At 40.0% G+C, this 15,069-nt stretch overlaps 1 protein-coding gene across 1 annotated transcript in view; it reads left to right on the top strand.

Annotated features, from left to right (window-relative positions):
• Positions 1-15,069, top strand: part of pcsk5a (proprotein convertase subtilisin/kexin type 5a) — a 38,291-nt gene that overhangs the window by 19,872 nt on the left and 3,350 nt on the right. The window contains exons 23-36 of the mRNA XM_023297938.3: positions 422-622; positions 808-876; positions 1,036-1,078; positions 1,253-1,395; positions 3,192-3,392; positions 5,317-5,400; positions 5,525-5,723; positions 6,407-6,621; positions 9,129-9,371; positions 9,977-10,213; positions 10,335-10,512; positions 11,046-11,263; positions 13,378-13,478; positions 13,834-14,038. Of these exons, the coding sequence (XP_023153706.2) occupies positions 422-622; positions 808-876; positions 1,036-1,078; positions 1,253-1,395; positions 3,192-3,392; positions 5,317-5,400; positions 5,525-5,723; positions 6,407-6,621; positions 9,129-9,371; positions 9,977-10,213; positions 10,335-10,512; positions 11,046-11,263; positions 13,378-13,478; positions 13,834-14,038 (2,337 nt within the window). The remainder of the gene's footprint in view (positions 1-421; positions 623-807; positions 877-1,035; positions 1,079-1,252; positions 1,396-3,191; positions 3,393-5,316; positions 5,401-5,524; positions 5,724-6,406; positions 6,622-9,128; positions 9,372-9,976; positions 10,214-10,334; positions 10,513-11,045; positions 11,264-13,377; positions 13,479-13,833; positions 14,039-15,069) is intronic.

Raw genomic sequence — 15,069 nt, 5'->3', positions numbered from 1 at the left:
ATTTTACTAAAATCCAAAGAGGCAATATCTGGAGTTTTATCTCGATCAGTGCTGGGATTTGACTGCACTATTTGCCAACTGTGTAAAGCACTGGGTTTTGAGAGATTTTCCACTGAAGTGAGCTTCTGAAAACAATCCTCACAAGAGCAGTGGCAGTGAATTGAGAATGATTTGTGGTGGGTTTGGCACCACAGGTGACCCATTTTACATTGCACATAGTCATTTAGTCACATTTAAAAATGTAAAACCTACATTTTGCCTAATCAATTATTTATTTGCGTTATAGCTGAATGATCTGTGCATTGCTCTAAGCTAATAGAATTTTAGAAGGTATTCATGACTACCAAAGTGTACAAGCCGAGATTCAGGCAGAGATCAGTGTTACACTTCTTTGCACTGTGATTTGTTGTTTTCCCTTTAGATAAGTTTGGAGTGGAGCGGTACCTTTATAAAGGCCTGTGTCTGGACGCCTGTCCTGAGACCTTCTACCACACCAAGGACAGGAGCTGTGAGCCCTGCTCGGACCACTGCCAGCTCTGCACAAGCCCCAGCCACTGCCTCCAGTGCAACTCCTCATACTACGTCTCTGATGGAGGCTGTGTGAAGCTGGAGTGTGGGGAAGGTAAACATGGTCACAGCGTTATTTATGAGATGTTTTCTTATATCTTTTGTGTGACAGTGTCCAAGATGACCTTGAAGGGCGTTGTTTTTCACCTGTCCACCCTCAGCTCTCTTTCACCTCCTTGGTCTGATTGTTGGTCTCGCTGTATCGCCCCTCCACACTCTGCCTCTTTTCTGTTTCGTCAGGGGAAGTGGAGGATCCAGATTATGACGACTGCATGGCCTGTGAGGAGGGCTGCAGAAAGTGTGTCTTGTGTAAGTCACGACTCAGTGGCCGTAATAAAGTTTTCCCCAAATGAACGCAGCCTGCAGTAGACCGAGCTCTTGTCCCAATGTGTTGTAGACCATGTTCAAAAATTTTTCCCGGTAGTTCTGTTTAAAAAGAGAGCTGAGTTTTTTGTCTGCTTTCAACAGATAACCCCAGGCATTGCCTGTCCTGCACTGAGGGCTTTTACAAGTAAGGCTGTGTGCCTCGCTGTCGCCATGTGTGATCTCCCCTCTCTGCACTCGCTCTGCCTTTTATTTCGCTGCTATACTAGAATGAAAAGGCCTCTTTCTGCAGTGAGACTAGAGTGGATTTCTGTGTGTGTGAGGGAGAACTGCAGGTATCAACTACTGCTTTTGTTATCAGTTTTCAGGATGGCTGCTACAAAAACTGCCCAGCTAAGACGTACGCCGTGGAAGAGGAGATGACCTGTGTTCCATGTGATGACAACTGTGTGAGCTGTGATGTACATGAGTGCTACTGGTGTGAGACCGACCTCTTCTTATCAGGTAAAACTGCCCCACTGGGCAAAACATTAAGCTCTGAAGGATTATTTACAGGGATGGAGGTTCTGCATGAAAAAAAAAGTTAACAATGTACGCAAAGGCTCCTGTCATCCTGTTATTTTATAATGTATGATGCATTAATGTTTTGTTAGAAGCGATTATTATTTGCTGTTTTTCATTTCCTTGTTTCACATTAACTAATGAAAAATGAAAAACTGAAGTATAAAATAATTAAAGGAATAAAAGGTGAGTTAAGAATGAGAGTAGATGGATTCCTCAAAACAGAGTTACATTATGTGGCAACATTAACGCTGACTTTTCTGTTTCACTTGCAAGTATATTTATTATGTCTCCAAAAACCTGCAAATAATTTGCAGATTGTTACGCCACGCTTCCTCCTGCAGGCTCCTGTTAGTGCTGGTGTTATTTTTACCACTCATATTGGGGAAGAAAAATTTGTGTCTTATTTTCCATCTGTTCTATCCAGGTGTTATTAGTGAAATAGAAATTTTTACATATCTTTTTCCAAGTTTTATTCTCACGTCCTCCAAGCTCAGACTCCCTTTATTATTTCATTTTTTCTTACAATATTTTTAGTTTGTGTCGTAAACTGCCATGTGTCATTGTGGAAAAAGAGGCCTAGTGTTTTATTGTTCAAGCAGCATTGAAATTAATGAAGTAATTTTATCTACTTCCAATACCACTTTATGTTGCACTTTACAAGATAATCAGACATCTGTATTTCAAGTATTAATCCTCCAAACTATGTAACTTTAACAAGGGCCAGATTAATCCACTAGTAAACTGATTGATTACACTCAAATTTATGTAGCAGCACCATGTAAGCATGATATCAACATAGCTAAGCTATTAACAAAGGTATTAACACTTACTTTGGACAAAGGGCAGTAGCTAATGTAACTGCTTTTGATTGCAGTTGATGTTGTCCTGTAGTGGTGCATGTTTTTTGCAGTTGGAAGTATTTAATGCCCCTAAATGTCTGTGCTGCTATGTTAGTAACGTATCTTTGAATATAGCTGCTGAAGAACTGCAATGAAGTTAAAGCCCCTCTCCAGTTGTTGATTAAACCCAACAAAATGATCTCTGCGTATCAATATTACACAGAAACTGCTCTACACTCCACAATGAAAAGTTGTAATACCGGTTATGAGAAGAATAATGACACAGAACGTTCTGCCCTGCAAGTTGACTGTGTTGATTCATTGGGTTTGTTACATATGAAATCCTGAAGTGTTAATCTGTGTGTTTGAAACTGTCATCTGTACACTGCAGTTATATCACTCAGCCATGGCACTCACTGCTTTCAGTAGATAAAAAACACTTTATGGACATATTAAAAAGGTTTACAAAAAACAGGATTTTCACTGGAAAAAAAAAACCCAAAATGATGAGAAGAATTGTGAAGCATTGTCATATACATTGAAAATATAATAAGAAACTCTTGCAAAGTTTTTTTTATTCTGCACATTGTTCTTTTTTGCACAATGCAACTCAACTGCTGAGAGTTCAGTCAGATTCACGTGTTAGTCGTCTTCAGCCCCAACTGATGTATCAGGTTTCATGCAGGTTCGTCTGGAACAACAAAAGGCTTCATATGTCTTTTTTCACATATGCAGTCATACTGTAAACAGACTTTGATGTGTAAATGTCATGTCAAATATAAAACTGCCTTTAAGTTCAAGTACAACCAAACAAAATGGTAAACTTTGCCAGCTAAGTGGGTTACATACAATATTGATCTCAGAAAACCGAGAAACTTCTTCTCTTTTTTTCCCCAGAGGGGAGGTGTGTCTCAGTGTGTCCTGATGGTTTCTATGGCGATGAAGACACCAACGACTGTGAGGAGTGTCACTCGGACTGTGTGACATGTAGCGGCCCGGAGGACAATGACTGTCTGTCGTGTGAGGAGGGGAAGCTGCTGGAAAACGAAGAGTGTGTGTCTGACCACGAGGCCTGTCCCATTAAGACCTTTCGCAGCGGTGAGACTAATACTTGTATTCCACTAATCCAACTGTCTGCCCATAATGAATCAGGGATTTGGGCACTTTCACAGGGGCAGAAAAGAAATCTTGAAGGGTAATTGGTCTGTGTGCCACCGTCCCTGAACCCTGTACCAACTTAAGTACTCAAAACAGAATGAATGTCGGCCAGATACCGACTTTGAAATAATTGATTGTATATGCTGAACATTTAGTTCCCTCCTCGAATTAGTTGGACAGACCTTAAAACAACATATGGTAATTAGTGCGAGGCAAGACATCTTAATTATAGGAACTAAAATAACTGTGAGAAAAGGACGTAGGTTAATACAAAGGTTGAAAATGAACACACTGAAGTAAAGTTATTCTTAGACTTCACCTTCATTTCAGCAGCGGCACAACCTTAGATTTAAGCCTCAAACCTTCACACAAAATCTGAAATAGCACAATGTTGGAGGAAGCAGTCAGTAATTTGTGTAATTATCAGTTGATTTAGATTGTGACGAGTGAGCTTAAGTGCTAATTTTTGTTGTTTTTTCTAATTGCTGTTGTTGAAAGACATTTTGGGAAAGACACTGTCTTACCAAGAGTTTAAAAAAGAAGATAAATATCACTCTTACGCTAAACATGAAGCTACATCATGCTTGGTGCAGTATGAAGCCTGGAAGCAGGCAGAAACCTTTAGCTTGGCTCTGTCCAAAAAACAGCCTGGCAGCACCTTTAGCTCACTAATTATAAAGTTATAGCTCATTTGTTTAATCTTAACATAAACCAAAATATGAAAAGGACAACTGAGGGTTTTACGGGCGCATGTTGGAATTTTTTCTTGGCACAGCTTTCCCCTTCTGTTTACAGTCTTTATCCGAAGCCAAGCTAAGATTAGCTGTTAGTGTGCCAGCTCCAGCTTTATATTCAGCATACAGACAGGAAACTGTTATCAATCCTCATCTAACTGTCAGCAAAGTGGTAAATGAGCATATGCCCCAGAATGCTGAACTTTATGCTTGTTTACAGACAGGAAGTTCAGGCAGATTAGACAATAAGAGGAGCATCCAGGGTTTGTCCAAGTTCTTAGGTGCTTAAATGCTGGAGGGTGATGGTGTCCAGAGGGTTTAAAGGGATTTAAAGGAAATTTTAAGTTTTTCAAAATGTTTTCCTTACCATATTTGTGAAAGAAAGCTTGCACTGACTGTACCTGAAAGTCTATTTATTTTACCAAATAACACGATTTAATGTAATAGTGTATGGACCGCCTTAACTTCAAGTTAAAGTAATATGCTAATATGTTGCCTAAATACCTTTGTACATTCATTAGTCAGCTTAATGCTCTGCACAAAAATGCTGAGGCACTGCAGCTTCAATGGTAGGGAAAAAACAGACATCAATAAGTCCAATCTTTTGTGGTGATGAAATGGTTCCCTTTGCTCTGATTCAGACTTTCATTATTCATATTATGGCCAAACATTTCAGTCACTCTGGCTTTCATAAAATTTGTTATTGGAAGATCACTGAAATCATAAATAAACACAGCTATTAGTTATGTGGACAGTTTGATGAGCTTGCTATTAGTTTAGATTTAGTGTTCTGTTTATTAGTGCATTATTATGTATTGTGTCACTTGATGTACTGTCCAATCTTGTGTGAATGACAAATTTTATGTGGGACTGTGGCTCTCTGTCTTTGTTGCAGGTATGTCTGAATGAAACCATGAAGGACATTAATATGTAGCTGACCTTTGTTTTAATGACAAGATGTCATCAGTTTATCAGGTTGATGAAGCAGCAGTGTTATGTATTGCGTGTCTGAAAAGGGCTCAGTACAGCGATCAGTGCTGTGAAGGTCCCGCATCAGGGCTCAGCTTTCCTCTGTTGTGTTGTGCTGTAATAAGAAGTGGCTCTATGATCGCTGCGTTGTTTCCCTCCAGATGATGGCGCTTGTGAGGACTGCCACCTATCCTGTGAGTCCTGCTTTGGAGAGGACAAGAACCAATGTGCAACATGTGCAAAAGGTCTGTCAGGCGCTTATGCAGATGAGGTGTTTGCTTTCAGACGTGCAACAACAGTTTGATATTTTCAGTTACACCACATGAGCTCCTTTACAGCAATGTTTACTGTTTGTTGTTTCTCCTCCAGGGCGTTTTCTGACCGCACAGCAAACATGTGTATCCAAGTGTCCGGCTGGCTTCTTTGCCAGTCGACTGAGCGGATTGTGTGAAGCGTGCCCTCCAGGCTGTTTGCAGTGTGCGGACGCTCAGCGCTGCAGCCGCTGTCAGAGCACTCGCAGAGCTCAGTTTTTTTTGCAGGATGGACAGTGTGTTCAAGAGTGTGTCAGGTCAGAGGTCGACCCTATCGCTGTTTGTTGTTTTTGGCTCAAATTTAAATGTATTTACTTTTTTTCCAGCTCTACCTGAGAATTGATTATTATCAGTTTGTAGAGATTTAACTGATGTTTGAGACAACTTTTCTAAACCAAGAGTAAAATGTCAGAAGACGTATTTGTTACCATGAGTTCCTGTTTAATACTGAAGTACCATTAAACTTTGACATCCATGAAACTGGACACATAAATTGTCCTTGCTGATGCTCCATTGGCCTTTTTAATTTTTCTTGTAATTACATTTTACAATCATCTACCAAATAGCTTTCCTTATCATTACTTAAGTTCTATGCAATTGCCAGGTTAAATTATCAGTTGTCCTCTGTATAGTGGAGCAGAGAGCAGTGCAAAATGTCAGACCACTTGTTTACCCCAACGGCATTTATTGCAGCCTGTTAAATTATTCACATGCAAAAATACTAAATCTGCAACTCCACATGTCTTACAAGGCCAACTAATCAATTAATTAAGAGAATTAATACATCACTAGTTAGTTCAATGTTATTTAAGTATGCAAGTGCTCAGTGGAATTTATATACATTATGAAGCTGGTTTAAGTGATGCAATTTCAGCAGAATAAAAGCAAATGTAAAGTGTACAATGTATGTCTGTGCTTGTTTATATGTCTTCTTCAATAGGGGTTATCCTGTGGGTCAGGCGTGTCGTAGCTGTGCGCCCGGCTGTGTGTCCTGTGGGAGGAACGCCACCCACTGCCTCAGCTGTGAAGAATCGCTCCTCCTCCACAAGCACCAGTGTGTGGAGGAGTGTCCTCCAGCGCACACTGTCCGGGACGGGGAGTGCCATCGCTGCCCCTTGGTCTGTCAGGAGTGCAACCCACTTGAGCAGTGCACAGGTACAGAAACACAAGGCAAACTAGGACAAACTCTGTACGTAGAGCTCATTTAATGGCCGTGCTTTAATTATTCTATGCTCATCCTTGGGCAGCATTATTATTACCAGCAACTTTGGTGCTTTTTATTCTTAGCACAGCTCTAGATATGGCAATGTCTCTCAGCTGATCAGTCCACAACTTTAACTTAAGTTGAAATACCACAGCAAGCATTAACTTATAATGTGTATACTAGTAACTTTATATTCATCCCTAGCACCTCTTTTCTCTCTAGTGTCACCACAATGTTGATATTTTCAGTTTTAATTGAAGCATCTTGATAATTGTGTGAATTCCCATCAAATTTGGTTTAGAAATTCATAGTTTCCACAGGAGGAAGTGTGTGATCCCTATGAGACTGGTATGAACTATATTTTTACAAAAATGCATCAAAGACAGTGTGAAAGGCTCATACTGAAGAATCAGTGGAATATAAGCACCAGCTGTCCTCAGCTTTACAAAGCTTTAGAGGGAGTTTTAGCTTGTTGTTTAGCCACTGCCATCACTTTGCAGCTCTTATTAGTGAAAAAGCTCAATAACTGTGCAAACAGAGTTAATAACTAGCTAACAGAATGGAGAATTTAGCTTCCAAGGGGTCAGATATTTTACACAGTTTTTGACCTTTTAAGAATTGCTGTATGTCTACTCTACTGGTTTGAATGATGTTTTTATAGTTGTTATTCACTTGCTTCCAAGACTGTTGAATGCTGCAAGGGGCTACAGCTGAGAAAACAAGCCAGAAGAATAGATCCAAACAACATGTTAACTCAGTAGAATACACAACTATAATTATAGTCAGATCAATTTGTTGATGATGGAGCAGTGATATAGATAAGCCTATTAACTTCCACATTCACACTGTCTGCATTTTTGCCTTTATTAACTTTCCTTCCTGGCCTTGGCTACGTTGTCTGTGTTGCCTTTAGCCTATATTATATTCTTAGTTTCCTCATTTTGGTTAAGAATTGAAATTTATTGTGAGAAATATGCAGCTCTACACCGTACATGTTTGGTCATCTGGTGCCATCACCCATTTTATGTGAAGGTGGTTAGCAATAGTTTCAGAAAACCTGGTGAGACTTCAGTTGATAACCAGCTTGGTGAGACTACAGTTTATAGTTTTAATGTTTTGTTTTTTTTTTGTTTTGTTTTTTTAGTATTTAGTTGTATAGCTTTTTGGTAGATAACAAAAAGATACCCTGGTTATGTTGCACTTGCCTCCTAGCACAGGCCTCAGGTGGTCAGAAAGTCCAGATGAATGATCATGTTTCTGTCTGTTGGATGTTTTTGCTGCGGCTAACAAATTCATCATATCATCCTCAAATATGACAGTGTGTCCATGTTGTTCCCAGCTTGTTTCTGCTGCACACATATGACCAGAACAATCAGTTATCATTGTTATCACTTTACATGTTCATCAATCTCAGACCAAGTAGCTGCGATAGGCTGTATATAAAAGATGGATGTACTAATGGGTCTAAAAAGTGAGGTCAGTAAGGAAGTGCCTTACAACTGCATTATTTCTGACAGTCAGCAGAGGGCGACTCATCTGGCTGCAAAAAGAAGTGAGATTGTATCAAAGTTTATGAAAAAACACTGTTGCTTCCTACTTGATTGCAGCAAACATTTTCCGAACAGGTCTATGATCTCAGTTGCTAGTTTCAAGGCTTTTAGAGGACTGTATGATGTTGATCTTGTAAATTATGGTCCCAATTAAAATGGATGATTAAACAGAAGATGCTTTACTCCCTGCTTGTATTGGCGTACGTCGTGTTATTGAGCGTTCAGTCGGATTCACCTCTCATTGTTGCATTGATTCCACACCTAAGCTTTAAAATGGTGATCAACAAACCAGTAGGTGATGTCATGCTGCCTACATCTAGCTTTTACATACAATCTGTGGCAGCTGCAAAACTAATCACATTTCCATGAGCCTCAGCCTGAACCTGGTCTTTACTACTAATCAGCAAATGTTAGCATGCTGACACTTAAATGGTTACCTTCCAAATATCAGCATGTTAATCACATCATTGTTAGCATATTAGCATGCTGGTGTTACCATTTACTCCAGCTTTACTGTTCCTGCTTCCTCACAGAGCCTTTAGCAAGGCTGTAGACTGGATTATCTTAACCAGACTAGATTGGTCTTGTTCTCCAACATATCTGTGAAGTCAGTTGTGTGGAGATGACAGAGTCAAAATTCTTTTTGTCAGCCCCTGTTAGGACACTTTTAATGCAGTATTAGGATACAGGAGCAGTGAGTGTGCTTGATATAATGCACAGCTTTCAGCTCACCTGTCTCATCTTTCATTCATGCCTTGTCATTTTCTAACCAACTGAAATCCATTCCTAACAGAGAGGACTTTTCTTGCTCTCTCATTCCTCTTAAAGACTTTAAAGTGCTTAGTGTAGTTTCACCGAGTTGTAATAAATTGTTCTTCCATTTAGTTCAAAAGCTGATCTTTGTGCAGGCTGTGAGGAGTATCACTTTCTCCTGGAGGGCCTGTGCGTGCTAGACTGTCCCGAGGGGTTCTTCGAGGACAAAGAACGAGGGGAGTGTTTGCGTTGCCACCCCGACTGTGCTTTGTGCGATGGGCCAAACAGCAATGACTGTGATGCCTGTATGGACCGTGAAGCCACCCTGCACAATGGGGCATGTCTGCCAGCCTGCCCCTCCCACACCTACCGGGACCATATGACAGGAGACTGTAAAGGTACAACATTCATCTCACTGCAGAAAACATACAGCACAGGTTTAATTTAAGGTGTATGACTGCAGGGAGCATCACACAAGCAGGAAAATGCACACATCTCATCATGTTAATGAAAATTAACTTGTTTCTTATTACACATTCAGAACTCCCGCCCTTCTGAGCATGACAAAGTCAGCTCCATCGTTCCTGAAACTGATGCAACGTTTTCTGTCCTGTAGTGCGCCCTTCATGCATTTCTTCAATTATATTCTCTACTATGCCTGAGTGTGTTTCTTGACTTGAGCTCAGACTAAAATAGCAACGCTTTTCAGACGGTTAACAGGCAGCTGTCAAACCTTGAAAACAGCACAGCGATGCCAAAGACAGTTCCCTAGAGAAAGACACACCGCTCCATAGTTTTGTTATTCAAAAACAAAGAGAAGGGTGTGTTTCTCACAGTAAAATGTTGTAGGCGATGCCCGTTTTTGTTGCTGCTTAAAGTAGCTGCCAACAGAAAGACATTTAAAATCAGGTACACTGCTGTGCTGCAAAATTGGATATCACATCTAGATGATGAAGTATTGATAGTATCCTTTGATTCAGTGAGTTTTTGCTTGTATTTTTAGACTGCGATGCATCGTGCCTCATGTGCTTTGGGCCTCACGCTGGATCCTGCACCAGCTGCCAAGAGGGTCAGAGGCTGGACAGCCACAACCACTGTGTGCCATCAGACAGCAAATGCTCGATTCACCAGTACACAGACCAGGACGGTGAATGCCATCCGTGTCACAAATACTGCCACAGGTGTTCAGCTCCTGGCAAAACCCACTGCCTGAGCTGCAACCAGAGACATCTCCTGCTCAGTGAGTCAAGTTTAGTTTGTAGGGCTTGTGAATCCTCCGAAGGCTGCGTGTCCTGGAGAGCTCGCCGGGCATTTGTGGCACGTTTGCTTAGCTGCGTGATCATGTGTGTTTGTTGATACAGATGGCACCTGCGTGGATGAGTGCCCAACAGGCTACTATGAGGACGACTCGGGGCAGAAATGTGAACCCTGCCACGCCGCCTGTCAGTCCTGTGTTGGAAAGCACAGCCACGAGTGTCTCACGTGCAAAGCCCACCTATTTCGGGAAGGCAAAGAGTGTGTGCAGACCTGCCAGCACAGGTAGTTTAACCTGCTCACCATCCAAATGTGCCGCTCATCCATCACTTTAAATGCGGTCACGCAGTGTTGTCATTATTAACAGATTATTCTAGTCACGTAATGTCACTGTGGACACTAAACCATAGCTCTTCTTCAGTTAGCTGGACAGGGGTGCAGTTTGGAGATACAAGCTAATTTAGCCTGAGATTTAAATAGCCGTTCTTGTGGCCTGTAAAATGCTAATTAGACTTGATATTTTTTTTCGGGGAGGCAGGGTAATTGAGAGAGTTAAATTAATGTGCCGTTAAATTGATGCGCAGTTAAATCCTGAAGAGAAAAGACAAACAGACCTGCATGCAAACAATGCAGCATTACTCAGTAACATATGGAAATGTTAAGACTGTATTCCCTCCTCCATGTGTTGGTCTATCTGTCTAAGTAATTATGGGTGTGTGTGTGTGAAAGGTATTTCCTTTGAGAATGAACAAAGCTCTAATCTCATTTCATTTAATTGAATCTAATCTATCATAACTTTTGACCATCTGTCCGCGTAGTCACTATGGAAACACGGCCTCAAGGATGTGTGAGAAGTGTGACCCGAGTTGCGGTGAGTGTAACGGGGGCAGCGACGACGGCTGCCTGAACTGCGCTGCAGGCCTCATCTTCTTGCGGAAAGAAGGCCGTTGCCTCCCCTCGTGCCCTCAGGGATACCATCACGATGCCGTGCACAAGACCTGCGAGCCCTGCCACGCCACCTGCAGGACGTGCTCAGGTACAAGTGTCCACTCAGCGATAATTTAATGTATTGCAGTTATGTGCTCACAGATCAAATGTAGGTTGTGAGATACTGATGATGCTGTTTTCTCCGTGGACTGCAGGTGTGGAAGCGGTGGAGAGCTGTGACTGTGCTCTCAGTCAACCCTAGAAATGTTTTATACAGTACAGGCTCAGTACTCTTTATCTTACAAAGGGACTCTGATGTAAAACTCCTTAAAGGAATAAATAATTAAACATTTTTCTGTTAATCTAACCTTGAGTTAAATAAGCTTGGTTGCTCTCAATAGATCCCATGAATTAAACCAAAAACAATCATAATTTCTCAACATTTCCCAACAAGTCTGTGGTTTTCAGTCTGCTTCCTACTGTGGACATAAATCTTTACAAATGAGTCACACATTTATAGCAGGGTACTCACGTAGCAATAAATGGTGTATTTGTTGGGCACAATTGTCACTTCCAGATTTATTGTGCTGGTTAATGTTTGACTGACTCAAAATAAACTACAGTGTTAGATCATAATGAAGCAGCACTGTGGCTTACTGATGTGTTTTTTAAAGAGTCCATTTTATGCAAATTTACAGACACATAGTTTTATTTTTGCATTCTACTAGAATATGTTTAATGTTTTTAAAAAAAAAAAAAAAAACGTTTTTCTCAGACAATACATTGCTGCAGCATCTTTTCTCACCATCTGTCTGAAATTCTCTGTTTCCTGAACCCCAAAATCTACTGACAGGTTTGAAAAAGTTGTTGCCTTTTAAAAAAAAATCTCTAAAATGACACCATTTGTCAGAGCAAAACCTGAAACAAAAAGAATCATTTGATTTTCAACTTTTCTGACAGTCCTTGAACTACTCATTGGTAACACGCCATTCCATTGGCAATTTTAACAAAACGAAAGCCTTAAATTGAGATATTCTTTAAAAATCACTTTATTCTCTATGTCTCTTTTCAAAATTTACCAAAAAATACACTGTTTGCTCTGACCAGATTTTGTAAAAAGCACAAAAAAAAGTGACCCGGAAATGATTACTTAGATGACTTTTTAGCTGTTCTAGGCTGAACTGCAAGACAATACAAAACAAAACAATACAATAACTTTATTAATCCCCGAACGGAAATTCAATATGCAGGCTGACAGATTAAAAATCTAAATAATAAAATATCTATAATTTCTGGAGCCACCATTTTCCCTTAGTATCACATTTGTGATGACTTGAATATAATGATATATATATATATATATATATATATATATATATATATATATATATATATATATATATATATATATATATATATATATATATATATATATATATATATATATATATGTCTCATATTTTATATAAGAGGCATTATAAATGTGTCCTCCAGCACAAAAGACATTTTTGTGTTCTCTCTACTTCTGGCCACAGTTGTACTATTTCTGTAGTGGTGCAGGGTTTTATATTGTAGTGTAAAATAAATGAAAATGTGATAGGAGCAAAAAACGCAAAGAAGGGGCTCAGAGGGTTAAGGCCCCCTGTGTGAAATGCCCCGTCCTCTCTCATTGGTCAGCTGGTTTGACAGGGCAAGGCAACATTGGTTCTCCCAGATCTCTGAATTTAGGGCTTCAGCTCTAGCAGCTGCACCTCTAGTGAAGAAATAATGGCAGGCAGCGAGGAAGCTGTTATTCTTTGTTCGAGGATGTGCCAAACTAGGCAGGCATTATGCAAATATGCTACTTAGCGATGTAAATAAGAAACAGAAAAAGAAAGTTTTCATATTCAAACAAGGTGTTTCAGGCAGCCAGTGTCTTCTTCTGTGGTAGAAAAATACTGTCTTTGGTGTGGGTGTTTGCAGAGCCTTTTTACATGCACAAAGAAGCACAAAAGGAAAGGGGAAAACCCAGAAAGAATAATATGGGCTCTATAACATTTTGGAAAACAATGAGGGCACTGTGTATGGAACAGACGGATAGATATCATGTTTCAGCTGCACTGGCAGCATTTGTCAGTAGGATCTGTTCACTGCTGATGAATTCATATTTTTAAGGGATTTCTTGACAATGTTAAAATACTAATTGTCACCAGACTTAAACCTTTAGTTGTCATTTAACTGCAGGACAATTATCCCATTCCTGCGATTCCTGCTTCCCTGGATACCTACTGTTTGATGGCAAGTGTGAGTCCATGTGCGATGTCGGCCAGCATCCCATAATAGAGGTAGCAACACTTCTCTGGGTTTTAGCCACACAGATATTCACTTTTATTTTTAAAAAAATCCTCACTCTGTCCTTCACCAAAATAATTACTGCTAATGTTTTGGCCCCAGGTATCAGAAAATGTAATTCAGACTGAAATCCCAGACAGCAGAGTGAAAATTATTACTGTGTCACATTTTCTAAATAAATCTTGCTGCCAAGACAGCTGACTGAACCTTGACAGGTAGATGCATGCTAATCAACAATGCTGAGAGGCTTTATTCAGTCTTTTGAAAAAGTTTTGGAGACAAAGAATCAGTAGTTATGCCGTAAAAATGCTGTAGCTCTGCGTCAGTCACGCCTGCCGTCCCTCCCAGGGTTCAGACCACTCCTGTGCAGACTGTGACAGCTCCTGTCTGGAGTGTTGGGGCCCCGGACCGTCCAACTGCACCGAGTGTCCTCCTCAGGCCATCTTAGAAGCTGGAGGGCGCTGTCTGCTCTGTTGCCGCCATGGGAAGGAAGAGGAGGAGGAGGAGGTCACGACACAGCAGCAGGACTGTTGTAACTGCACCGAGACTCGCGGTACTTCTGCTCTGTCCTTCTTGTTGAAAGAAAGTGGAGGAGAATGACGAAGGTCACTCCTGGGTGGGGTGGTCAGTGACTCAGTTCGTCACTTAGGGATGGATGAACTATAGATTACACATCCGTTGTGAAGACAAAATACTGCAACTGTAACTAATTGGATTTTTCATTGTTAATTATTTTTTAGAGTCACAGTAATCGATTGATTGCTTGGTCTATAAAATGTCAGAAACAGAAAAATACTCTCATAATTTCTGAGATCCGAAAGCTTAATTATTGGTCAGACATTTGAGGGGACGAGAGGAAATTTTTGAGTGAACTTGCTGCTTTGCCACAAATGTGAATGCAGGTATGTCACTTTCAAGAAGCATTTGTCATATCTGCTGCTTTATCATGCTGCAGGTTTTTATAAATGTCAAAGGGAAGAATCTGATACATAAGTAATTGTAGGCGACAAACAGGACATCATTAAGTGTGTTCATGTTTCGGCTGAATCTCAAATTGCATTTAGCGACACCTGAAAATCTTTAATTCAGAAGTTAATCTAGCAGGTTTTAGATCTGCCTGAGACACATTAACCTTCGTGTCGTCCTGCGGGTCAGAATTGACCCGTTTTAAAGTTTGAAAATGTCTGAAAAAAACACATTTTCACAGTGAAACTTCTGATGTCCACATTTTCAACATTTTTGGGAAATTTTTGAACATTTTTTGGTGGAAAAAAAGAAATGTTAGAAATGTTTGTTTAAGAACATTCACAAAAAATCAACCAGAAAATATCAGAAGTTTTACTGATAAATATGTAATCACTTTAGATATTTTTAGGATTTTTTGGAAGATTTTTACTCATTTTTAAAAAATATTTACAAGAATTTTCTTGCCAAATTTGGAGGATTTTTTTTAAAATAAAACTTTTAAGGGAAACTTTTAAGGAATTATTGGAATTTTCTTGCTGAAGGTTTTGCAAATTTTCTGAAATTTGGGGAATTTTTTTCTGTATTTTTGAATTTTATTCAGACAAGGAAACAATATTT

Source organism: Amphiprion ocellaris, chromosome 17, assembly GCF_022539595.1.
Source record: "Amphiprion ocellaris isolate individual 3 ecotype Okinawa chromosome 17, ASM2253959v1, whole genome shotgun sequence".
NCBI lineage: Eukaryota > Metazoa > Chordata > Actinopteri > Pomacentridae > Amphiprion > Amphiprion ocellaris.
Note: the sequence above shows the minus strand (reverse complement) of the source record. Positions and strands in the feature narration are given on the sequence as shown.